Source organism: Zophobas morio, unplaced genomic scaffold, assembly GCF_036711695.1.
Source record: "Zophobas morio isolate AGI-343-1 ecotype UQ-CSIRO unplaced genomic scaffold, CSIRO_AGI_Zmor_V1 ptg000006l, whole genome shotgun sequence".
Classification (NCBI taxonomy): domain Eukaryota; kingdom Metazoa; phylum Arthropoda; class Insecta; order Coleoptera; family Tenebrionidae; genus Zophobas; species Zophobas morio.
Genome location: NW_026972111.1, coordinates 1,020,031 through 1,045,064, shown reverse-complemented (window position 1 = coordinate 1,045,064; position 25,034 = coordinate 1,020,031). Strand labels below are relative to the sequence as shown.

The 25,034-nt window shown below is 34.3% G+C and overlaps 2 protein-coding genes and 1 long non-coding RNA gene across 8 annotated transcripts in view; 1 reads left to right on the top strand and 2 right to left on the bottom strand.

Annotated features, from left to right (window-relative positions):
* Positions 1-916: 916 nt before the first annotated feature.
* Positions 917-1,952, bottom strand: LOC135122953 (uncharacterized). Its single transcript, XR_010279501.1, has 3 exons — positions 1,348-1,952; positions 1,179-1,294; positions 917-1,121 (listed from the first exon to the last, which is right to left on the bottom strand). It is a non-coding gene; the product is annotated as an uncharacterized LOC135122953 (long non-coding RNA).
* A 6,107-nt stretch (positions 1,953-8,059) lies between these two features.
* Positions 8,060-12,797, top strand: LOC135123270 (uncharacterized). Of its 2 annotated transcripts, XM_064047777.1 has the most exons (3): positions 8,060-8,111; positions 9,065-9,228; positions 9,280-12,797. In XM_064047777.1, exons 2-3 carry the CDS (start codon positions 9,177-9,179, stop codon positions 11,769-11,771), a joined length of 2,544 nt encoding a protein of 847 aa, XP_063903847.1. In that variant the 5' UTR covers positions 8,060-8,111; positions 9,065-9,176; the 3' UTR covers positions 11,772-12,797. The 2 variants fall into 2 exon arrangements, with proteins under 2 accessions (XP_063903847.1, XP_063903848.1); XM_064047778.1 differs by lacking the exon at positions 8,060-8,111 and having other exon boundaries at positions 9,013-9,228.
* The window catches only part of LOC135123265 (uncharacterized), a 48,180-nt gene continuing 35,160 nt past the window's right edge, over positions 12,015-25,034 (bottom strand). Inside the window, exons 1-4 of one of the 5 annotated variants that reach the window (XM_064047762.1) lie at positions 21,410-21,521; positions 13,281-20,653; positions 12,972-13,231; positions 12,015-12,723 (exon numbers count right to left, since the gene is read on the bottom strand). In XM_064047762.1, the coding sequence (XP_063903832.1) occupies positions 14,915-20,653; positions 21,410-21,490 (5,820 nt within the window). In that variant the 5' untranslated portion in view covers positions 21,491-21,521 and the 3' untranslated portion in view covers positions 12,015-12,723; positions 12,972-13,231; positions 13,281-14,914. Of the gene's footprint in view, positions 12,724-12,971; positions 13,232-13,280; positions 20,654-21,409; positions 21,522-25,034 lie in introns of those variants that run through there. The other 4 variants (XM_064047765.1, XM_064047766.1, XR_010279581.1 and 1 more) reach the window with 4 other exon arrangements.

Sequence of the window (25,034 nt, the reverse complement as noted above, 5' to 3'; positions counted from 1 at the left end):
TATGCTTTATTATGCTTAAATTTACAAAAAAAAAATGCACTTGTCTAATAAAAATAGTATAATAAAATAATGAATGAAATAAGTATATAATTATAAACCTTTATGCACAGAGCAATATTCAAAAAATTAATCAAAGCTATAGAAAGCGTTATCAGTTAAACACATTTTGATTTTCTTTTTATAGATTATAAAACTACTCTCTTGTACATAATGGTAGAACATTGTTAAACTTAATATATACAATACTAAAATGTGCTATTTCTAGTTTTGCTTGATCTGAGGAAATCCATCTGAATAACATGCTTAATTGTTGGGTATATTTATACAACATATAAATTAAACACTCAAGAATATAAATGCCTCAGGGTGAACTAATTCTCGAAACACAGGAATGGTATTTTTGCCGAGGTTTCTATACTATTTTATACACAATCGTTTTAAGTAGATTTATCCCGCAAATTGCTAATAAAATTCAACTTTTAACATTGCCAAACGTCAAATTCAAGGTAATGGCCGGTGATAATAATGTGAAATTAAATGGGGGCATCAATCAAAAAGTGGCGAAGTCTTGATCACAGGGTCTCCTTACATTTACAATCACATTTACATTTCAGCTACCATTAATTACACATACGTAACGTTTGAGGGTCGCATGTGACATTCACTTCTATCTATTGGGTGGAAAGTGACAGTTATTTGCATCTCTTGGGTGGAAAGTGATAGATAAGTGAAGTGGTTATTGTGAGCTGTATTTCCCTTGAACATTGTCCGTCAATTGTAAGGACTGTTGTATTAATATGCCCCACTGAAAAACTGTTAAAAGTAAGTAGATTTATCACTATTATTATTGAAAAAAATTTAACATAAAAACACGTATAAACAATAATTAAAAATAATAAATTTATTACTATATAAAAAAATACGACAAAAAATGATTATAGTTTTTACTCAGCCATCTCAGGAAGTCAACAATAAAATAAACCAAGGTAGACAAAGTTATTGTTTTGGTGATTTTCATGTTGTCTTTGAACGACGATTCCTGAGACCGTCACACTATTTTATCGAAACATCAGCTAATATCCTCGTGATATTTAGTAGGTGATATCTTGTAACGGATCTTCCTAAAAAATATAAAATCAAAGTATTAATACTAAAGATGTGTGTTATTATTTTTTTACCTTCTTTATTCTGCGTCATTTGCGTTTCGTTTCGTAGTAGGATTGAATATAGAGATTGGAATAAACTACGACTTATTTTGTGAGCAGCGATTTGCGATGTCCGGAAAGAAGCGATTCTGTAAGGTTGCTTTTAGATTTAGTTTTCACTATACATATGAAAATTATTTACCAAAACTATTGTTTCTTTTGTCGTAATCATGGCATTGTCGTTTCCGTGCTCCCAGCTTTCGGAAAAATTCAGTCCGGATAATCTTTGAAAATGCTGGACGGTACAATATATCGTGTTTTGTTTATTTAATTACAGAGAAAACACAATTCTGCTACTTTTTTTCTGTTAGAAAATCTCATTTTATTTGTCGTAAATGTATTTGCATTAATAACTTTTACTAAATTCAGTATTATTCGGAAAAGAGGTTCCAATTGCTTACAGTTATTTGCTTTGGGGTCGTTCCATATGAAAACACCAAACCAAAAATGTTATGATACGGATTATTAGATTTAAAACTTAATTCTTACTCATTCAAATATGAATTTTAAATTTAATCATACCTAGTGCCACTGACTATGGTTATTAAATACTGAAATAATAATTGTTTACTTCAGTGCTTTGAATCGTAGTTTTTTTGTCAGATTTCCTAACCGAACCTTACATTAAAATCAACTTAATATAATAAATTTCATTTTTCACTAGGGATCTTTGCATATACAAAATTGGTTGCCAACTAAATTACTAACTTTGCATGTCCTATCTTTATCTGAAAACATACTTAATGGTTTATAATAATAATATTAATAATATTATTAATAATAATAATAATAATGTTTATTTCCAACGGGTAAGCACCCAATTACAGGAAACAAAAACAGAAAAACAATGTAGGCATAATGGTACAAACTGTAGCACTAAGAATAAGGAAAAAAAAAATACAATGCTGAATTTATAATAAAAGGTCAGAATATAAATCAAACAATACTCCCTAATTCTCTAAATAAGAAATTAAAGCGTTAGATATGTAACTAAAAGGATCATTATTAATGTCACATAAATCACTAATTAAGTTAAAATTACTACACATTATAACAAGTGGTGATCTAGTCATAACATTTGTTCTGCTAGTACTATAATAAAACGTACGGCAACTTCGAGCATTTAACCGAGGAACTAAGAATACAATTTTATTGAACAGATAAGTACAGTCAGTTATATTACTAATTAAGCTGTGGAGAAGTTTTACACTTGAAATTACCCGTCTAGTACTAAGTAAATTGCAGTTAAATCTGCTTAGTAAAACGCCATGATTATATCCGCGAGGAGGGTAAATCCCATCAACTAAAAATACTACAAATTTGAGAAACTTGCGTTGAACTGACTCCAGTAATTGAATGTAAGTAGAATATATAGGATTATAGGAAACCAGATAACAGCGGCATACTCAAGTCTAGAACGTATAAATGAGTAATACAACGTAAGCAACGATTGAACGTTCGAGAACTCAGAACAGTTTCTATAAATAAACCCAAACATATTATACGCTCTAGTCGTACACTCCACAATATGATTTTTGAAGAAGAATTTACTGTCAAAGACAACGCCTAAGTCCTTATACGTATCCAGTCTAACCAAATTAAATTCTTCAATAGAGTATTCATAAACTATATTGGTTAGTTTTCTGGAACACTTGTCTTTGTTTAAGAATAACCGGTTTTTTATGGTCCACGAAGTTAACTGATCCAAATTGTGCTGCAAGATTTCACAATCTCGAAGGGTACTAATAGATAAGAAAACTTTGAGATCATCGGCGTATAGTAGCTTTTGACAAGTCAAAGAGTTTACGACATCATTGACGAATAGTAAAAAAAGCAAGGGACCAAGATTGGACCCTTGCGGGACACCCGACGTAGGACAAAATGCCTCGGAAACAAAATTACGGTATTTAGCTGAAAGCTTTCTATTAAGTAAGTATGATTCAAGCAACAGGAGTAGAGAATCCGAAAATCCGAAATGATTTAGTTTACGAAGTAGTACATAATGATCAATCTGATCAAAGGCTTTACGAAAATCTGTGTAGATAACATCTACTTGGTTATTTTGATCAATAGCCTCTGAAACATACTGAGTAAAACAAGACAGATTCGTAACCGTAGATCTTTTCTCCACAAAACCATGCTGGAAGGGCGAGATTAAACTTAACCGAAAAATACAAACGTTTATAAATAACAGATTCAAAAATTTTTGAAAAGTTGCAGAGAACACATATTGGTCGGTAATTTTCAATCATAGACGGATCGCCTTTTTTAAATACTGGAGTAACTGTCGCTTCTTTCCAGATGTCAGGAAAATACGAAGTCTTAATAATAAGATTAAACAGAGAATGGAGAGGTTTTACAAAGATCGATGCACAGTCTTTTACGATAAAGCTGGGAATGTTATCTACACCTGCGATTAGAGAATCTTTGGATCGTTTTAACACTTCAAGTATTTCATCTTCTGTTATGTTCTCAATTTGTATTGTAGAGTTGCTCAAATCACTTTGGTTTAAAACACAAGAGTAAGAAGAGTCAGAAATAACGTATACGCTTTTAAAGAAAGAAGCAAAAGCATTAACAATTTCAGGTGGTGTCTGAAGTTCTTGATCAGAAAATTTCATGATTGCTGGAATTCTGGACTTTCCTTTTTTAGTCTGAACATAGGACCAAAACCTCTTAGGGTTGGACGTGAGTGACGACTGAACTTCGTTTAAGTATCTGAGATAGTTGGATTGAATCAAGGACTTGCATTTAGATCTGAAAAGCATCATAAAAATACTGGCTTTTGTATTGTCTGAATTTATTATGAAAAAGCGTTTTCAAACGTAGCATTTTGATAACCTCTGAGTCAAACCACGGGGGATATCGATGACCTTCCTTTTTGAAATTAAACTTAGGGACAGATACCTCAAAGATTTTGTTTAAAACTTGATAAAATTCAAAACATGCTGTATTAACGTTAGTTACGTTTTCCAAAAAAGACCAGTCAGTAGAAAGAAGTAAATCGTATAATAATTTGAAGTTAGCTTTACGAAAATTAAAACAGCTTGAATCTGGATTCATAAGAAAATGACCAGAAGATTTTATTATAAAGTGAAATGAAATATTTAATGCAGGATGGTAGTCATCTTCTGGTACAAGGGGAAGATCCGACTGTTTTACAGAGCAATGAAGATTAGAGAATAGCAGATCTAAAAAGCGATTGAATTTGTTATAGATATTATTGTACTGAGAAAAATTATGAAAATTCGCAAAATTTTTGAGCAAAATTGTGGCTCTATTATCTAAATTGGCTGAAAAATCTGGTACGTTAAAGTCACCAAGAACAACAACATTATCCATATGAGATTCTTCAACAGCACTGAATAAATTCAAAAAGAGCTCATAATCATTGAGGTTAATTGAAGGAGGAACATAGACAACGAAGACATATAGAGAGAGTCCACATGAAGATTTAATTTTTAGTCCAAGTATGTCTATTATTGGTAAAGTTGACGTGATATGCGATAAATCAATCTCGGAACAAACAAATGTATTAAGAACTGCAATAAGAACTCCACCTCCTTTTGTGACATTAGTTGCAGCAAAATTTCTATCTTTTCTATACACTAAATAATTATCTGGAAATAATTCGCTATTCAATATATCTTCAGAAAGCCAGGTTTCCGATAGTGCGATAAATTCAAAAGAAGAAGAACAAATATTATTATACAAAGTAGGAACTTTTGAACGCAGGCCACGTACATTCTGGTAAAAAAAATGAGTATTGGAATCATAATCAGGTGCAGTATTTAGTTTAAATGACGAATTATGCGAGGAACACCATTGAAATGCCGAATCTTCAGTCCCGTTTCACCATTGTTGATTCTTTCCAGCATTTGAGATTTTAGTAGCTTCAAGTTTCCGAGTTGTTTAGGTGTTTTATCGAAAGACAACCGAACGTTTTTATAAATATCTCTGGTGCTGAGATTTTTAGCGCCTCTAACTATGTTTAATACCTCCACTTCAGACTGAAGGAAGACCTTAATTGGGCGACAGCGACCAGGAATAAATTTACCTAACCTCTGTAAACGAATATTAGCGATATTTACATCATTACTAGCTACTTGCAAGATGTTAGAGATGTCAGTCGTCTCAGACATTAAACGCTCATCACGAGACATTGTTTCAGGCTGCTCGGGAACATTGTAAATCATGACGTTTTTACTTCGTTTTTGTCTCTCTACAACCTCTTGTACCACGTCTTCAAAATTGGGCTGAGCAGGATTAGGTTGGTGGTGATTGTTTATCATCGATTTTAAATCGTTTATTTGTTGCTGGAAGGTGGTTTTCAGATCGTCAAGTGAAGAGGTAAATTCAGCACGGATGTTAGAAATGAGAGATTTTAAATCGCTGAGCGTATTTAAATTTTTTTCGCAAGAATTACATATAAGCTTGATAGATTTTGACTTAGACCTGGTCATTTTCACATCGTTTTCAGATAATCCTATGCATTTAGCGTGTAAATGTTTCTGACAGGCATCACATTGGAAGCTTAGTTTCATTAGTTTTAACGGAGTTGTCACAATTCGGGCAGATCATTATGGAAATCTATGTTAGGAACACACTGGGACACTTTGCACCTAGGGACCTTTCAAGGTGGCTTACTTTGACAAACAAGAGGGTCACGGGTAGGTAAAAATGAATAAACAAAGGTTAAACACCCAAAAATATGCTGCTGATAAAAAGAATACCGATTCACAAAAAACGCGATAAGGTGCGTGGCTGGATAAAAGGTTAACGTTGATTGAAGTTTAGTAAAACAATACTTCAACCACGGTGACAGATAAGGGTCAAAAAAATAGACCAATAATGTAACTCAGAAAAAGCTACAAATCCGTATAACTCACGTCAAAATAAAGCACAGAAGATCAAGCAAAATAACTGAAAATCAGCGGAGCAATTTGCACTGTACACCCACACTAATCGCACGTTAAAGAAGAAGTTATACGTAGCATTTTGTTTTATTGACACGTAATATACAGGATGCTCAAAAATCGGCGCACAAGTGAAGAAAACAGTAACAAACAAGATTTTTCGAATACTTCCTCACTCGAAGAATACGTTTTGGTGAATTTTTCAGCTGCCGTTTTTTTCATATCTTCAACATTTTCTTGATCGGTGTAAATATAAAATTTACTAAAAAAATTTTGGTATTCTCGAATTTTGAGAAGCGTTGCTACATTCCAATCGTCTTCTAGTATTCGAAACTGATACGCACAGTCTATTTTCTCTGAAAATTCGAAAATAGCGTTTACTTTTACGGGTTTAATAGAAAATTCTTCTTCATCTAGTTGAATCGTTGTATTGTCTCGATACTTAAATGATCGGTTGGTAAATAGGATAAATTCATGTACGTCTTCATTTATTTCTCGAAAACTGTTGAAATATTTCTGTATGCTGAAATTTCCTTGTTTCTTTCCTAATTCTTTTGTGGACAACTGTTTATTTCCACTGACGTGCTTTAGCTGCATAGCTGTTACTCGTACTTCGTTTGTTTCAATCGATTTAAGTTTGACGATTAGATCGTCGAATGTACCGAAGGCTGCGTCTTTGATGAAATATGAAAATTGTGGATTTGGGAGTTGTTAAGTAGATCTAGGACAGCTTTGGCGACAGCTATATCCTCATAGTCTTTTCCCTTACCCGTGGTTCCGGCCTTCTTTTTAAAAGTCTGGAAACGAATAACGAACAACTGTTTTGAAAAGTAATACATTTTCTACTATTTTCTAGGACAACTCAGTATTTTTGCGTAAATTAGAAAGGTTGGATATATTCCACGAGAAAAATGTTAACCAACGAGTGTTTTTAACACAGAGAAGACCGAAGTTTTATACCAATAAAACACTCCCGAGTGAGTTATACCGCTTAAAATGAGTGAGGTAATTATCATTTTACTATAAAGTTGTGGATAAACTTTTTTTATATAAATAATATATGTTTGTAAAGCGTAAACAATTTAACTATCCAAGTTTTTGGATTTACATGTGTGTTGATAGATTTCACCTATGGAGAAACACTCACCTCAAATTCTTCCCCCATGATTAAAGTTTCAATCACCGATCAAAGAAGAATGTTTAATAGCAACACTTGTACAGTAAACTAGCATTCAGAGATGAGGCTTTTGTATTTATATATAAGCGGTACTCGATTGGGTGTTTTTTTTTTTTGATAAGACAATAAATACTCTTAAAACGAAGTAACATATTTAGTTATCAGCTTTTTTAAAAAATTATAAAATGTGATTTAATTATCAGGTACTGACTTGAATTAGCAGAATTTTCTAATTTCTAATTTTAATTTTAACGTAAGTATCTACTTTGACAAACCAACTGAGTGAATTTTGAGATCATATAACAAGTCGATATAACTTTGGTTCTAAAAGGTAATTTTAGACAACTCTGTTTACACATGATTGTTAAAAATGGCACATTAATACAGTAGTAAGATTTTCAGGCACTAACGTTGTTTATATTTGATTGTTAAAAAATCACGAACTAATGCTGCAGTCAGATTTTCTGATTACCTGATTCCTGGTGGAAAATGGTAAAGAAATTACGTAAGTTCGGATCTCTCGATATGTTTCAGGATGCGTGTTGATAAAAGTAAGATAATTTTCAACTAATCTTATCTAAAATGAACCAAAAAAAAAATTTCCATCGAAACAAACAACAAATTGCTTGGTGATATCAGTCTGGGAGTGCTAATTTAAAAATGTATATTAAGCATTATCTTGATTTTTATCGTCGGTTTAAGCAAGGCGGTACACTACTTATAAGATATTTACTGATTAAGATTGTCAGTAACTTTTAATGCTCTCCTCATTCATAGCTCATTCTAAGTATTTATTTCATCAGAATTTAAAATGTAAGTATTTTTAATGCAAATAGTTAGTATTTATTGCACATTTTAAGTAGTATACTACACGTAATTATTATCAGTTTAAAATTAATCTCACTAAAAAACCAGAAATTTTTTAATTTTGCTTCCCGAGCATATGCGAAGGAAGAATTGACCGATTCTACTTTTACGTTTTCTCGACCTTTCATCATTTGAAATCTTGCAGGTATTTTAAAGTTATGATAAGCATAATAAATTTTTAATCAAAATATATTTGCTCATCCCCCCTAAAAAATTGATGACGTTACTTTAAAATATTGCACCAAATCCTGTAAAATATGATGTTTTTTTACGTGTGATTTATTATTGCATTAAAATTTTTAATTGATCAAATTAAGAACGAGTCACCCCATTGTATCTTTATTTAATAAGAATTATAATAATGAAATTGAGAACACTTTGGTCGATTGTAGCTTACTATATTCTTAATAGTTTTAATCCTTTGTTTTGAGGGGACGAACTCGTTCAAATTAAACTAATTTCTATGTGACATTCTTCCGAAGTATAAACATAAATACTTTCAAGTTGTTTTTCTTACTGAGGATAAGCTAAAGACGTACAGTAACGGAGTCCATCGGGTAATTTGGTACTTTCATATTTTCTCGATATTTCATTAACCAAATGTGAATTACAACAGTCAGAGGAATAAAAAAAGTCTCGACCGGCAGCATTGTGATCCGATTATTGCAATTCGTAGAAAACATCTTTTAGTTTAGTTTCTGTTTCACTCTCACGTCTACAGCTTGACAAGCGTTATCGCTATTTGTCTTAAATTACGAGTATTTACCATAAGTGATTTTCAGTTCACTTTTCAGTCGCATCTCTGTTATTACATATGGTTATTAGTTATAAAATTCTTTTTGTTAGTTTGTTTTTTGACAATTAGTGACAATGCTGGTAATAATTTTATCTCTCGACAGTGTTATGTTATCCGATTAATAAGGCGTCACTCCAAAAAGCAACAACCCGAAATATTTTACAAAAACAGTGTAGGAGGATTAGAACTTTAACACTGTGTGTTAAAAAGTCGAAATGGGTGAAAATGAAAATCTTATGGAAATGGGGCAAGTCCCTCAACAACAAGGTACGTCGAATTTACATTAATAAATTAACTATGTAATCACTTTCTTTGTAGAAAAATATGATCTGATGCTATTTTTCAAACTTTTTCGAAAAATAATCACCGTTTGTAATGAGAAGAAAATAGACGACAGTAAAATAGAATCGCTGAAATTGTACTTCGTTTCATCAACTTCATCAAATAGTCGTCAATTCATCGAAACCTTGAATTTTTTAAAAACCAAAGAGGCAAAGCTAGCTAAAAGCAACCTCAAGAACAAGATTCGAGCAGAACTATTAAAAGTGTCGTTTGAACTATGTAGACAAAATGGGGGCGATGTATACGATTTATGTTTTTTTGCTGCGGCTATTTGCAATAAAGAAGTTCTAAAAGAAAAAATTAGCAGCTGCAGTCGTGAACTACTTAATACGCCCAGATATTCTGATTCGATTTTAACTTATACCCTAAAACATGCTAACATTTTCGAGGAAAATTTTTTTGATTGCGTAGATCTTTTGCTAGAAGCGGGCATTGACATAAATAAACCCGACTTCAACGGAGCCACAGCTGTGGAACATGTTGCCTTTCTGTACAAGAGAAATAATTGTCAAGAAGAGATTAAAAGAAAACTTGAGCAGCTCATCGATAAACTCAAACAAAAGGGTATATTGTGGGAACTTTTGAAAGAAGAAACGAGACAGCTCATGGAAATGCCAACTGAATCCGAGCAACATGAGTATAGTGATGATGATACGATTAATCAGCTTTTTTGTTGGATAGGTAAAGAGAAAATTGAAGAGTTTTTGAAGTTTAAGAACATATGTCAGTTCGTCGACTGTGATAACGGAGAAAGTACGCTGCTACAGTTCGCTTGTAAAAAGTCTGGCAAAATGCATGCTGTAGTAAAATTTCTTCTGGAACAGGGTGCAAACCCGAACAAAGTCACCGAGATATACACAATGAAACCTCTAGAAATAGCAGTTCGAAAAAAAAAACACGAACGAAGCTTCAAAGAAATCCTGAAGAACAAAAAGCTAGAAATAACAGAAGAAATGTTCAGTCACTTTGCAAAGTGGTATCCAGCACACGTGAAACGAAAGCATTTCGAAATGTTTTTAGAATCGGACAAGCTGGAAGCAAAGTTTATTTGCCAAAAAACCGGAAACACGCCTCTTCATTATGCCGTACGTTTTACCCACAAGAAAGCAATCCAAAAACTACTCAAACAGCCGGAGAATGTGTTGGACGTTATAAATGAAGCTGGTAAGGATGTTCTAGACACGATCAGAGTTGACGATCTTAAGGCACATTTTGACGCTTCTTTAGCCTTAGACAACTATAACGATTTCGGCTCAGAGAAGTACAAAATGCAACTCCGCTTCAAATCATTGGTATCATCTTCAAGTGACGAAATCAAAATTATTTCTAAAATTGCAAAAAATAAAAACTTGCGCGAACTGTTGACTCATCCGTTGCTTCACACGTTTCTTGTGTTGAAATGGTCCAAAGTCGCTTTTTACCACCGGTTGTTGTTAATTCTACAATTTTTTTTATTCATCACCTTGAGCCCATCTTTTTACGCGTTATGTGAAATTCCCTCCGGGATTTTTTGGACGTGTGTTTGCTTAGTCGTTGTTAACTTCGTTATAAAGATTCCGTTTATTGTAGCTCCTTATTTCCGTGGAAAACGGCAACGTCCTACGCTCTACGAAATCATAGAAATTCTACTTATGTTAACACTTATAGGAGCGTTTTTCCAGATCGCTTGTCGAGCTTTTGCTTTCGTGGAAATGTCCGTCTTGTTTCTTCTAACAGTCGGCTATCACCCAAAAATCGCAAAATGGTCAGCCATGTTGAAAAAAGTGTTTCAAACCTTCACTTACTTGATGTTATTTTTCTCCCTAATATTGGCAGCCTTTGCGGTTTCCTTTCTTCTGCTCTTCAATGAGGAAGGGTTCTTTGAAAACTTCTGGACGTCGCTTTTCGTGACTTACATTATGACCACCGGCGAGCTCAACATGAACGAAAATTTTGTTTTTTCTACCGCTGGCCATTATTTGATATTTTTCTTTTTCGCTATCTTTGTGGCTTTAGTTATGGTCAATTTTTGGATCGGCGTTGCTGTCAGCGACATAAGTAGCATCGAAAAGCACGCTGAGATTAATGCTTTCAAAAACGTCATCACTTTCTTGGAGTTTGTTGAAAAACAATTTCGGAGCAGAGGACTGACACGATTTTTGCGTTTACCGAATCCATTACTATTTTTTTTCGACGACAAGAATAAATATAATGTTAACTTTTACGTAAACGCTAAGGAACAGTTCAAAAATCCTGAAAATTCGAAGAAACAGTCCGGAGATTGTGAAGGTTTACCAGAGAATGTGGGCTCGGAATGTTTAGATAAAATTAAACGGTTTTTTTCTGAACAAACGGAGAGATCAAATGACAAATTTATTAATAGACTAGAACAACAGGAGAAAATGCTGCTTGAAATACAAAGCTCAATAAATTCGCTCAAAGAACATATCTTTCAAAAGGAAAACAAGAAAAATCGAAAAGAATGTTGATTACATTACTTAATTTTTGTAAGTGATTGTATGAAAACTGTGCGAACTGAAGAAAGAAATATTTCAAAATAGTTTTGCAGTAATTCTTGAAGATGGCATTGGATACTCCTCTGTATGCCACAATATGTTTAATTTATTTTCTTCTGTCAAAATATAGCTTGTTCTATTTCTTTTTTGATCAACACACAGCTCTTATTATTAATTGTTTTTTTATTGTAAAAATTTTGGAATAAAACTACTGAATAGTTTTGACCAGTCTCCTTTATTTGCCCTTACAAAAATAAAGTTCAAACAAACAACTAATAAGAAGAAACAAAGACAATAAGACACTAAGGTGAGAAAAATTACAAAAAAATACAACTCGCACAATGAACTCACCGAAAAACCACTTCAAAACCTAGACAGTAGTAAAGTTTTGTCCAAAATTTTGCAGTCAAGCAACTTGATACAAAACAACGTAATAAATCAGACGCATGCAGTCGTTTGTTCGGTAAATTCATTCCCTACATAGAAAATCCTCTCCGTACAATTAGGCTTACAAAAATCTGATCCAAAATACACACTGTTCAACTACCGTCATTACAAACGGCGAGAATTTTCTACGTTCTAACTTCAATTAAGATTTATCAAACTTCCAAACTTGCTCTGCTGATACATTCAGTTTTGGAAGTTGGACAATCTGTCTGGTCAATACTAAATCTCTTTTCTCAAAACAATGTGTAATAAGTATTTACAATTTCTAAGATAGGTAGTTTTTGGACGAATAAGTTTGGCGAACAATTCCAGGACAGGCAAGATGATTTCCCGAAGGACCAGGACGCTGACTGTTGTAGGTGCATTTTCTCTGAACGCCTTGAAACAGATTTCCGATATCTTCAGGATGGTCCATCCACTGATTGCCAGGGCTGCGGAGTAGATGGCCTATTTTTAGCACTTTGCTCCTAGTTTGTCACTGAAAAAGTGTAAACTTAAGATAATAGCACTAACAGATTTACTATTATTATTAAAAAAAGTAAACAAAAAAAATGCAAAATGATTAAACAAAAATGATTATTGATATAATTTCTGATACTCATTCTGCTTCCGAAAAGTGTAAACAACATTGTATGTTGTAAGCATAATCAAATAGTTTTACTATGATTTAAATGATGCAAACACAGAGAGAAGATTAAACAAGAAATGGTTGTATTTTCCACTTACACGTCGCATCGCACGAGTCAACAGCCCAATAAATTAACGAAGAGAATCTTGTAAAGGATCTTCTATTACTCCATATAACTTTGCTAGAAAGCTAAAACCAAAGTATAAATACTGTGGGAGTTTGGTTCTTTTGTCTTATCTTCTTTATTCAACTTCATATGGATGTGTTGCCTTTCGTAATAGGAAGGATCAAATACTTGTGTAGTCTGGATAAACAACGCCTTTTCTTTGCAACTAGAGATTGTTGATATTTGTCGATTCTGTAAGATTAGTTTTAAATTTCGCTTTCACAATAGAAAACTTCTTTACCTAAATTATGTTTTCCTTTTCTTAATCGTGGTGTTGCCGTTTCCATGCTCCCACTTTTCGTAAAAGTCAGCTCGGACAATCTTTGGAAATACTGAACGGTACTATGCATCTCTTCTTGTTTATTTAATTTTGTAGAAAACACAATTCTGTTTTGTTTTTAAGAAAGACTTTATATTTGTTACCAGTTTTTTTTTTAATTTCGCATTATTGCGAGAAGAATCAAGAAATCATAGGTAAATTTTAACTTTTTTTGTAGTAATAATCAAATTTTTTTAAGGTGGATAAAGTAAACGTGATGAAGTAGTAAAGAAAATTTTCTAATTTTATCTTTCAATTTTGTTGTACAACTATGGATAACGGTTGTGATAAAAATATACATGGATAATGATTCCTTATACGAAAATAAATAGGTATACTTGTCCAAAAGGTATAAGGTTATATGACCATCATAAAAGTAGTTGACCGCAAATAAATACCCCCTTTGTGTGGTTCGCACTAAGCTTACCGCTTGGCAATAATTCGTCTTCTAAACATTTCTTGCTCACATTTAACAGGGCCGGCTTTCAAAGCGAGGGGTTATTTCGGAACCCTCAGCGGCTGGAGGTAGTAAAGAAATAGTGGAGTGGTGGATTTTCATATTTAGTGAAAGCCGCCCCTGAACGAAACCACAACAGGCGGTCGAGCTGCAGTGGACACATTATTTACGACCCTAAAACCTTTTCTATTGTAAACAACTTAACTTCGACACAATAGGATGATTTTATGATGGCCATATAACCTTATAGCTCTTGGTCCACTATACTTACTACATACATTTGTATAGGTGCTTTAAAATAACGAACATATTATTTCCAGCACAGTTTCTACAACAGTGAACACTGAAAATCTTAGTGTGGAATAAAAGGTTTAAATTTAGAATTTACCGCATGTCAGTGTATCAACTAGACGGAACAAAATATAACTTACCTCCAATAAATTAACGATAAATTAATAGCTGCACGATTTCCTCTCTCTTAGGTACTAGATTTTCCACATTTTTCGAAAGTTATAATCACAGTGGCCGGACTTATTAATTAAATTCTCATTATATCTTTCAAAAATTCAGTGTTAATTTGAAATTTTATTAATAAAATTCGTCAAAATGGAATAAAAACATATATACACCGCGTGAATCAAACATATTTATTCACTCGAAGAAATGATCTGACTCGCACTGCGTGCTCGTGAAATCAACATCTTCTCGTGAATAAACGTATGTTTGATTCACTTGGTGTATAATATTTATTAATTAACTACTAAGTTATGCAACAATGAAATGGTTTGCCGACGTTTGTGTTCCTATGTCTTACCGATTTATTTTTGGTCTATAATAGGGTGGATTTGAGGTAGATACGTTATTGACCAAATAATATCTTGGGGCATTAAAAATATTAGCCATTGTCGGTTGGAAATCAACTATTATTGAGTGTATTGCTGGTGGTGCAAAAACGGGCAACAACGTTAATTTATTTTATTGAAACCACTATTGATAACAGACAAAATAAAGAAATAATCAATTTTAAAAAAATTAAAATAATCCGAAAAATGCGAAAAATCAGGAAAGTCTGAAGGGCCCGAAGAGTCCGATAAGTCCGTCAAATCCGAAAAGTTCGGAAAGTCCGAAGAATCCGAAGCATCCGAAAAATTCGAAGAAGCCGAAAAATGAAATGAAGTGGAATGCAACCACCAATAGCAGCACAATTGACCTCGGCGCCGACTGTCGCCAAGTATTCCACAACTTTTTCGTGACCGTTTAGTGAAGCTATACTAAGCGGTGTTAAACCAACGTCATCAGCACGATTGATTTCAGCGCCGGCTGCTGACAAATGTTCGACAACTTTGAGGTGGCCGTGTTTGCAAGCTATGTGGAGTGCTGTCCAAGTCTCATTCTGAACGCGATTGATTTCGGCGCCGACTGTCGCCAAGTATTCGACAACTTTTTCGTGGCCCTCGCAGGAAGCCACGTGAAGTGGTGTCCAACCGTCTTTCCTAGCGCAATTGATTTCGGCGCCATGTGTTACCAAGTATTCGATAACCTTTTGGTGGCCATTTTGGGAAGCAGTATGAAGTGGTGTAAAACCGTCGGTATCAGCAAGATTGATATCTGCGCCGGCTATTGTCAAACATTCGACAACTTTTTCGTGGCCGTTGATGGAAGCTATGTAAAGTGGTGTATAACCACCACCACTTTGTGTATAACCACCATCAGCAGCGCGATTGATGTCAGCACCAAGTGTCGTCAAGCATTCAACAACTTTTTCGTGGCCGTTCTGAGAAGCTACGTAAAGTGGTGTCCAACCGTCAGTATCAGCGCGATTGATTTCGGCGCCGACTGTCGCTAAGTATTCAACAACTTCTTGGTGACCGTTTCGGGAAGCTATGTAAAGTGGTGTCCAACCGTCATTAGTAGCGCGATTGATTTCGGCGCCGACTGTCACCAAGTATTCGACAACTTTTTTGTGACCGTTGAAGGAAGCCATGTGAAGTGGTCCATAACCACAATTAGCAACTTGATTGATGTCGGCGCCGACTGTTACCAAGCATTTGACAACTTTTTCGTGGCCGTTGTTGGAAGCTACCAAAAGTGGTGTCACACCATTATTATTAGCACAATTGATTTCGCCGCCGATTGCTGCAAAGTATTCGACAAGTTTTTCGTGGCCGTTGAGGGAGGCTATGCCAAGTGGTGTAGAACCGTTCTTAGCAGTACGATTGATTTCCGCACCGACTGTCGTCAGGTATTCGACAACTTTTTTGTGGCCGTTGTGGGAAGCCGCGTGAAGTGGTGTACATCCATCATTAGCAGCCAGATTGATTTCAGCGCCGACTGTCGCCAAATGTTCTACAACTTTTCCGTGGCCGTTTAAGGAAGCTACGTGAAGTGGTGTCCAACCGTTTTTAGTAGTGCGATTGATTTCGGCGCCGACTGTCGCCAAGTATTCGACAACTTTTTCGTGACCGTTGAAGGAAGCTACGTAAAGTGGTGTCCAACCGTAATTATCAGCGCGATTGATTTCGGCACCGATCGTTGCCAAGTATTTGACAACTTTTTCGTGACCGCTTTGTGAAGCTGTGAAAAGTGGTGTTCGACCGTCGTTCATACCGCGATTAATTTCGGCGCCGACTGTCGCCAAGTATTCGACAACTTTTTCGTGACCGTTGAAAGAAGCTGCGTAAAGTGGTGTCACACCTTCATTCATAGCGCGATTGATTTCGGCGCCGACTGTCGCCAAGTATTCGACAACTTTTTGGTGACCGTTGAAGGAAGCTAGATGAAGTGGTGTCACACCGTCATTCACAGCGTGATTGATTTCAGCGCCGACTGTCGCCAAGTATTCAACAACTTTTTGGTGACCGTTTTGTGAAGCTATGTGAAGTGGCGTCCAACCCTCATTATCAGCGCAATTTATTTCGGCGCCGACTGTCGCCAAGTATTCGACAACTTTTTCGTGACCGTTGAAGGAAGCTAGATGAAGTGGTGTCCAACCGTCTTTCACAGCGTGATTGATTTCAGCGCCGACTGTCGCCAAGTATTCAACAACTTTTTCGTGACCATTTTGTGAAGCTGCGTATTGTAGTATCCAACCCCCATTAGAAGCGTCATTGATTTCAGCGCCGACTGTCGTCAAATGTTGCACAACTTTTTCATGGCCGTTTAAGGAAGCTACGTGAAGTGGTGTCCAACCGCAGAAATTAGCACGATGGATTTCGGCACCGAGTGTCGTCAAGTATTCGACAATTTTTTCGTGGCCGTTGTGTGAAGCTATGTAAAGCAGTGTATCACTACATTCAAATTGGACAAACAATTTTCGTTGATATTCGTCCAAACTGCCCTTTTTAAGCAGGGGCATTTCGTCAGAAATTGCAGTAATACGGTGCACTCCACATTTTTCTAATATTTCGGCCGTGAAAAGTGTGCACACGTCATCGTAGCCGAGTAAGGCGGAATAATAAAAAATGTATACCATATCGTCGTGAACGCATAATTGACTCAATTCATTCTTTTTTGTTTGAAGTAATTTTAGTTCTGCCCCTAAGCTCTCACTTTTTCTGGCATAAGACAAAGGCGTCGCGTTTAGTAACGTGTCACATTCGTCAGCGTCGTTCTTCAGTTGCAGAAATGTCACCGCTTCAATGTATGCTCCGCTTTCCGATTTTTTATCGAAATTGGGGTTTTCGTGCACAAGATACGCCGCAGTTATGTTTACACGAGGATGTCTTTTCCCCCACGATGAAATGAGATGCAGAGCACTTCTACCACATTCATCTTTGCGTGTTAAAATTTCGTCGTCGTACGTTTTAAGTAATTCATAATTTTTATACAACACGGCAATGTGAGCTTTTGAATTTTTGGACAACAACATGTCGAAAAAGAAACGAACGTTATTATACTTGCCATCAAATAATATATTCGCAATTACGTCCTTGGATTGACCATTGTTTTTATAAAAGTATGTCGCAACTAAGTATTCCGCGAAGGAACCGTGCAGAAAAAGTGGCACCTCATTTTGTAATTCTTTAACAAGACCAAGAGAGGCATATTTTTTTACAAATTTTTTTATGTGTTTTTCAAAATTGATATTTAATTGCTGCAGAATTTCGTCATGAAACACCACTTTCAAAGCCACTCGTTCGTAAGTATCTAGAACCTTTCGTTTTTCTTCGTGAATTCTGCTTGCCAGGTGGGGATTTTGAAGATCGATTTTCATTTTATCGTAAAAAATGTTAAATTTTTCCGAAATGAAATAATCATACAAGTCGGTCAACAGAAATGTGTTGTCCATTAGTTTAATATATTTTTCGTTATTTTGACGAAACAATTCCGTGAGCATGAAAATCTGAAGCGGAATTCCCAGTATGTCTACGTGTTCTACGACCGCAAACGACGATTTAATTTTGTCGATAGTGACTTCAATTGTGTCTGCGGAAATAAAAGTATTCAGACGTTTTCTAAAATAATGTTGTTGTTCGTTTTCGCTAAACTGGTTTATGCTAAAGGAAAGTAAACTGAATTTGTTTTGTAATAATATTTTTAGATCTCGTCTGCTAGTAACCCACTGATGGACACCTTCTGTTGAGAGATGAAGAATTATGTTTAAAATGGCATCTAAATTTTCTCTTAAAATTTCATCAAGAGCATCCCAAACGTAAACAACTTTGTTTTTCTTTATAAATATTTCGAAAAACTTTTGATCCGACTTATTGACTAACTGACATTTAACGTCTATTAACAATTTTTCAAATAATTCTCTGCAGTTTGTTGTTTTCGAATATTCAGAATTGTGGAAAAATGAATTAATGAATTGAGGAGTAATTATTACTGTCCAATATTCGCGCGGACATTTATTTTTTAAGCTTTTCATTAATTCCGATTTACCGAGTCCCGGATCGCCAGTTATTAGATTTATGTTGTTATTATTAACTAACCGAGAAGACCACAGTGCGTTTTCGTTCATAGAATATTTTTCAAACAATTTATAATTTTCTAAACCACTAACATCCCCTTTGCTTTTAATCCACTCTAAATTTCCATCACTCAGTAGTTTAAAATAATGAAAGTGTTTTGTTTCTTTGTTTTCGTGATAAATTTCTTCAAGTTCATGATCATTACAGTGCCGGTTACCCACATAGACCGTATTAGCAAACTTTGATTTATCAAAACTGAACTCGTTTGCTTTGTTATTTAGTTTTGATTCAAACTGAACTTGATTTTTACCTGCGTACATTGCTTTAGCAACACTTGGTCTATTTGCGCCTTTTATATATTTACCTGGATTAGATTTTAAATCAAGAACTTCATTATTTGTTAAATTATCGAAGTTCCGATTTTTGTTCTGTAGAAAGTTATTAATGTCAATTAATTTACAGTTACTTAGTTTGCTTGTAACTTTATCAAAGTTGTTCTCACAATTCAAAATTATAATTGTGTTTTCGTGGAGTTTTTCTAAATAGGTGATATTTATAATATTTCGAGAGACATAGCGTTCAATATAGGGATCAGGCAGGGCTTCTTTTTCTCCACCGATTCGATGTGGACCGGTCAGCATTTCCGCTAGATCGTCCGTCGTAACGTTTTCTAAAAATTCTTCGTCGCTTCCAAAAGCTGTCAGAAGGTCAAGTTCTTCCTTTCCCTGAATCGATATGCTAAAATTCTGTATTAATTTTTCACACAAATCGGGTTTCAAAGTCAAGTCTGAAAGATTTTGGAAGCTGGAATACTTCGTCATCCACTCCTCACTCTCGTTTTTGCCAACCAAAATAAACTTTTTATTGGGGCACAGCTGGATGACTTTTTCGATGTTTTCGCATTCACGTAATATTAAAGGACATTTGTCTGTTAACCATAAGAGTTGAGAGACGATCTTTGGATCCATATTTTTATTATCAATATGTTTGACTGTAGGTAGATACCTTTTCCGTGCTTTATTTAATTCCTTGAAATCAATATTCTTTTCATTTCCAACGTCACCCCACAGTTGTTTAACGATTTGGCACGATTTTTCTTCGAACAGTGTGATGCAGAAAGAGGAAATCGCTTCTCGAAATATTTCCATTTTATCATTAACGGAGTCAAAAGACAGTGGTTCGACGTGGGGAGATAAAAGGAGTAGCGCGATTAGACGTTTTATCCACGTTTTGTTCAGCTTTTCTTTTTTCCCGTCTTGGATGCTCCAGGCAGATATTGTTCTGAGAAATGTATCAAATGTGTCGTCGCTCGATGAGTACGTTGTAGCAAATTTTTCAGCCGTTGTATTTTTTAGTTCCTCAAGCCGCTCTTGACCGGTGTACAGATAAAACTTACTAAAAAACTCTTTATATTCTTGAACTTTGGGATCGTTTTCTTTAATCGACGGATCTTCTGCTATTTGAAACTGATACACACAGTCTTTCTGCACTGAAAGTTCTGAGCTAGGTTTGGCTTTAACAAGTTCTACATAAAACCGTTCTTCTTCCAGTTGAAATTTTGCTTTGTCCTTACACTTAAACGAACGATTCGTAAATAATATAAATTCGTCTGCCTGTTCCTTGATTTTTTTAAAACTTTCGAAATATCTGCTTAGGCTAAAGTCTCCGTTTCTGGATCGTAAATTTTCCGTGGATAATGTTTTCTTCTCTGCGTGTTTCAATTGCACTGCTTTAATTAGTGCTTTCTTTTCTTCATCCGACTCAGTTTTAATGACTATGTCGTCGAATGCACCAAAGAGTTCTTGGTTTGATGCCACGTGAAAATTTGTTATTGCGGGGTCGTTTACTAGTTCGAGGACAACCTTGGCCAGAACCACGTCCTCATATTCTTTTCCTTTATCCGTGGTCCCGGGCCTTTTTTTAAAAGTCTGCAAAGTGATAAACGAACAATGGGTTTGAAAAAGAATTAAAAGTTAGAAATAAATTTAAGTAATATTGTTTTTCTAGATATTAAAAACATTTTACTGTACCAGGTATTGATAACTATTTATAAAAATATTTAGGTAGTAATATATAAATTAAAACACTTATCTTCAGTCCACCACTGTTTTTGCAAACCCGGAGACTAAAGGATTCCGAAATTAATTGTTGAAACTAATTTTAAACAGGCATCTCTCCTTCAGTCATTTTCAAAAGGATGTTAATAAATATTTCTTTTTTCATTATCACTTGCAGATAAAAGTACAGATGGAGAAATAAAAAATACTGTCAAAGCCGACCATAAATTTTTATATAGTTGTTTTTGATCGCTTTGTTTTCAACTCAGACCTTCAAATTGACAGTAATCTGATAAGACGAAAATTCGGTCTGGGTCTGATTGTATTTTTTATTGCTGTCATAATATTTATTGTTCTACAAGTATTTATTTCGTGCTATCTGGATATGTCTTAATCCATTTAATCTTCGATAACGCAAAACACTGAAATTTAATTGAAGAGATCAGTTTGTTCTAATTTCGATTTCAAAGTACAATTTAAAAAATTTTGTCATATGACATATGGTAACTAAATTGACCATCCGTCAAAATGTCCCCTTTACAACTCTTAATATATACTTCATTTTAGTTATCGAAGATTTTAGACTGAGGTATATTTATAGGCATAAGTAAGTGGAAACACACTCACCTCAAATTCAAATTCGTTTTCCATTTTTAACGTTAAAGTGGAAGACAGACACTTAACGACAACACTTTTAGATAAATTCATGTACAATAAGACACTGCAAGAGAGGAGAACATCTGCTTATATATCAATCATATAATTGATTGATTGCTTGTTTTTGATAAGATAATAAATCCACCTTTTATAATGGTATTATACATATATATTTATCTCCCAAGTAAAGAAAAAAAAAATAAAAAACATAATTATTATCTTAGTTTTCAATTTGTTATTTTGGAGGTTATTCAAACACTGAAAACTGTCATACCCGGAATAAATCTGTCTGTACACAGTAAAAATCTTACCGTGCATCCCTCAGGCAAGATTTCTATTATTTCTTCTACTAAGGCCAAGTAATGACATCCTACATTTATATCATACTAGCTGACCCCGTGAACTCCGTTTCACCTACAATTTAATTTTGAGTCTGCAAAATCGAATGCTTTGAAATCTTGCAGATGTTTTAAACATATGATAAGCATAATAAATTTGTATTCAAAATATATTTACTTATCCCCTCCAAAAAATTGATGCCAAATGAATCCTATCTAAAATGTCCAAAATAGGATGAGACTATACTTGTGATTTATCATTCCATTCATATTTTTTAGTTTTGCGTATAGGGGGTGTCTCAAAAAAATTAATCACTGAGTCAATTTATTTTATTGATTGAATCAAGAATTGCAAAACTGAATTTTGAAATATTGCAGACGTTTTGAAGTTACTGTTTGACATGGTGGGTTTTCAATCAAAATATATCTGTTTATTAAGCCCAAAAACTTGAAGACGTCATCTCAAGATTTTGCCGAATAAATCCTATCTAAAATGTGGAAAATATCATCAGTATATTTTCGTAATTTATCACTGCATTCATATTTTTTAGATTTGCTTTTACAGTGACTCAAAAAAATATATGGATCAGTCAATTTATTTTAGTGAATAACTCAAGAGTTGCAAAAATGAATACTTTGAGATCTTGCAGACGTTTTAAAGTTATTGTAAGCATGGTAAATTGTTAAGAATATTTATTTATTCCCCCGAAAAAATTGATGGAATGGCTCACTCGATTTTCGCAGATAATTTTGGGAATACAATACAGTTATTTTTAGTATTACACTGCACCAATCCAAGGTGGTATATCTACGTGTTGATAGTTAATGTTGATTAGGTCATCACAAAATTGTGTGAAGAAAAGACTCAACTCGAAAATGCTGAATATTATACTTTTGGTGTGAAGGAAGTTCTGTCGAAACAACGTTCGATCAATTTTTTGACAATGGTTGATATAAATAAAACTCAGTAGATGGTCATACTCGAAATACGAAGTATCTACTCGAATATCAAATCAAAATATTTCTAGTTTTTCTAGATGATACTAATACTTCAGTAAGTAACAGTTGATGCTCAAGTAGCATCTCGATACAACAAAAAAGGACAACAGTGACAGTGTTCAACCATCAAGGCAAAAATCGAGTCACCAAAATATAAGTTAGTATGGGGTAGACACCTTGAGATGGGAATCTCTATGGCCAGTGTTAGAAAAAATGCACTGCACAATTTATGAACAAATAAATGTTAATTACATGAAAAGTTTTCGATATTCCTGCTCCTAATGTGTTTTTCAAACTGAACGCACCTTTTGACGACGTTTCACATTCATGAAAGTCACCATGTTTAGTTAAAATTCACTCTTACAACGATCCTACTGGTTTTCTAAGCTACTTTACAGACAGCTCAGTTATTTGCCACGCCGATGCTCACATCTAGATTAAATGCTCGCAAAACGCGTAGATGTTCAGTTTGTGTCCGGGGAGATACAATGTTTCCCAGTAGGTACTCAGTACATAGAGTAGATGCTCAGGTATATAAGAGTAATAAATAATGAAGTAGGTACTTCGTACTTCGAATATGAGTATCTACTCAGTTTTATTCATACCACCCAATGTCTCGCTTCAATGTTTGATTATGTTGATTATGAGCATAACGCTGATCAACTTCCATATCCGAATTACCCATGAAATAAATCAATGCGGTTTGCACATGAGGTAGTTCGTCGCACATTTGATTCGTGGACCTATGTGAGGTTCTCGTCTTCTCGGCATTTTAATGAACTTCATAAAACGACACAGAATTATTTTCACAGTCAATCAAATCTGTAAATTTTGTCTTGAGAATTTTAAAATATTGAAAACTTCAAATTAAATCCTCGAATAACGGTAAAGTTTGAGGTTTTGTCAAAACCAACAAAGTGAATATAGGTAAATAGATTGGCAGATCAAAATGAATAAGAAACTTTCGCAATATGTAATTAAATTTAACCAAGACTTTTTTTAAAATAAACGACGTTTTTTTTTTACGAAAAAACAAAGAACGATTTCAAATGCAATATATGTACTTTTCACAATCACACGGAAGAATTAGTTTTGTATGACACGTCAGTTAGACGACAGGTCCGTCAGAGACGCCAACTATTGACAGTAATTCGAAGTGGCGATTCCCATACAAAATGTTTAGAATTTTTTAATTTTTTACTGTTCTTTTAAGTTATCCTTATTTTTTTTATTTATAAAGCATCCCCGTAATATAAAAAATGTATCAAATCGGTCAAGCCGTTTTTGAGTCTTAGCGTGACTAATAGGAACAGCAATTGATTTTTATTTTATAGATGATTAATAAATGGGGGTTGGTGGTAGAAAGGTGAAAATTTAGGGTTGTGTGTATTTTTTGATGTCAAATCTTAAAAAAATAAAAATAAAAAAATTTGTCAAAAAAATAGACAAAAATTTTTTAGGGTGGGCCACCCTTATCACTTAGGGGTTTAAAAAATAGTTTACAACCTATTGTCAGACCTACCGAATAGACATAAAAAATTTCATACAAATCGGTCTACCCATTTCGGAGAAGTTCGGTTACAAACATTGTGACGCGAGAATTTTATACATAATGCATTATTATTTTAGAACAAATTTCATTACCATAAAAAAGGTTATACTGACTCGACCTTAAAAGATAGACATATGCTGTCGGGGACTTTTCTTTAGAACTTTTAGAGGGGAACAATTTCGTTATACATGATTTTTACGTAACTTTAACCGTTTAAGCAGCGTAAGCAACGGAAGCTGTCAAAGGAGGAATAATTTTCCCGTTTTTCAGAATTTTTCATTGCTACTTCGGTCCTAATGATCGTAGCGTGATTTTATGTAGCCTATATGTAGATATGATACATGGACTATCCAACACAAAAAGATTTTTTGAATTTGAACCAGTAGTTTCTGAGATTAGCGTGTTCAAATAAACAACAGCTTCAGCTTTATTATATAAGTATAGAAGTATAGATAAATCCGTCTGCTATTGTTCTATAATTTCAACCTATCCCCAAGAGCCTATTGTAACTAAAGCAATCATTTATCATCACTTGAAAAGTGAATTTCACTACTCTGACCTGATAGTGCTAACCTATTCTGACTGACATGATCAGACTGTTCAAGAAACTTCCGAATGTACATTCATAATATCATTAAATAATTTAGTGTTGATGGTTGTGTTATAAATTTACAAAAAAAATGGTCTAAGGTTACTTCGATAAAGC

Coding starts and splice junctions, on each gene's coding strand:
- LOC135123270 (XM_064047777.1), top strand. CDS start 9,177: ATGGGTGAAAATGAAAATCTTATGGAAATGGGGCAAGTCCCTCAACAA. Junction 9,229..9,279: donor GCAAGTCCCTCAACAACAAG/GTACGTCGAATT, acceptor CTTTCTTTGTAG/AAAAATATGATCTGATGCTA.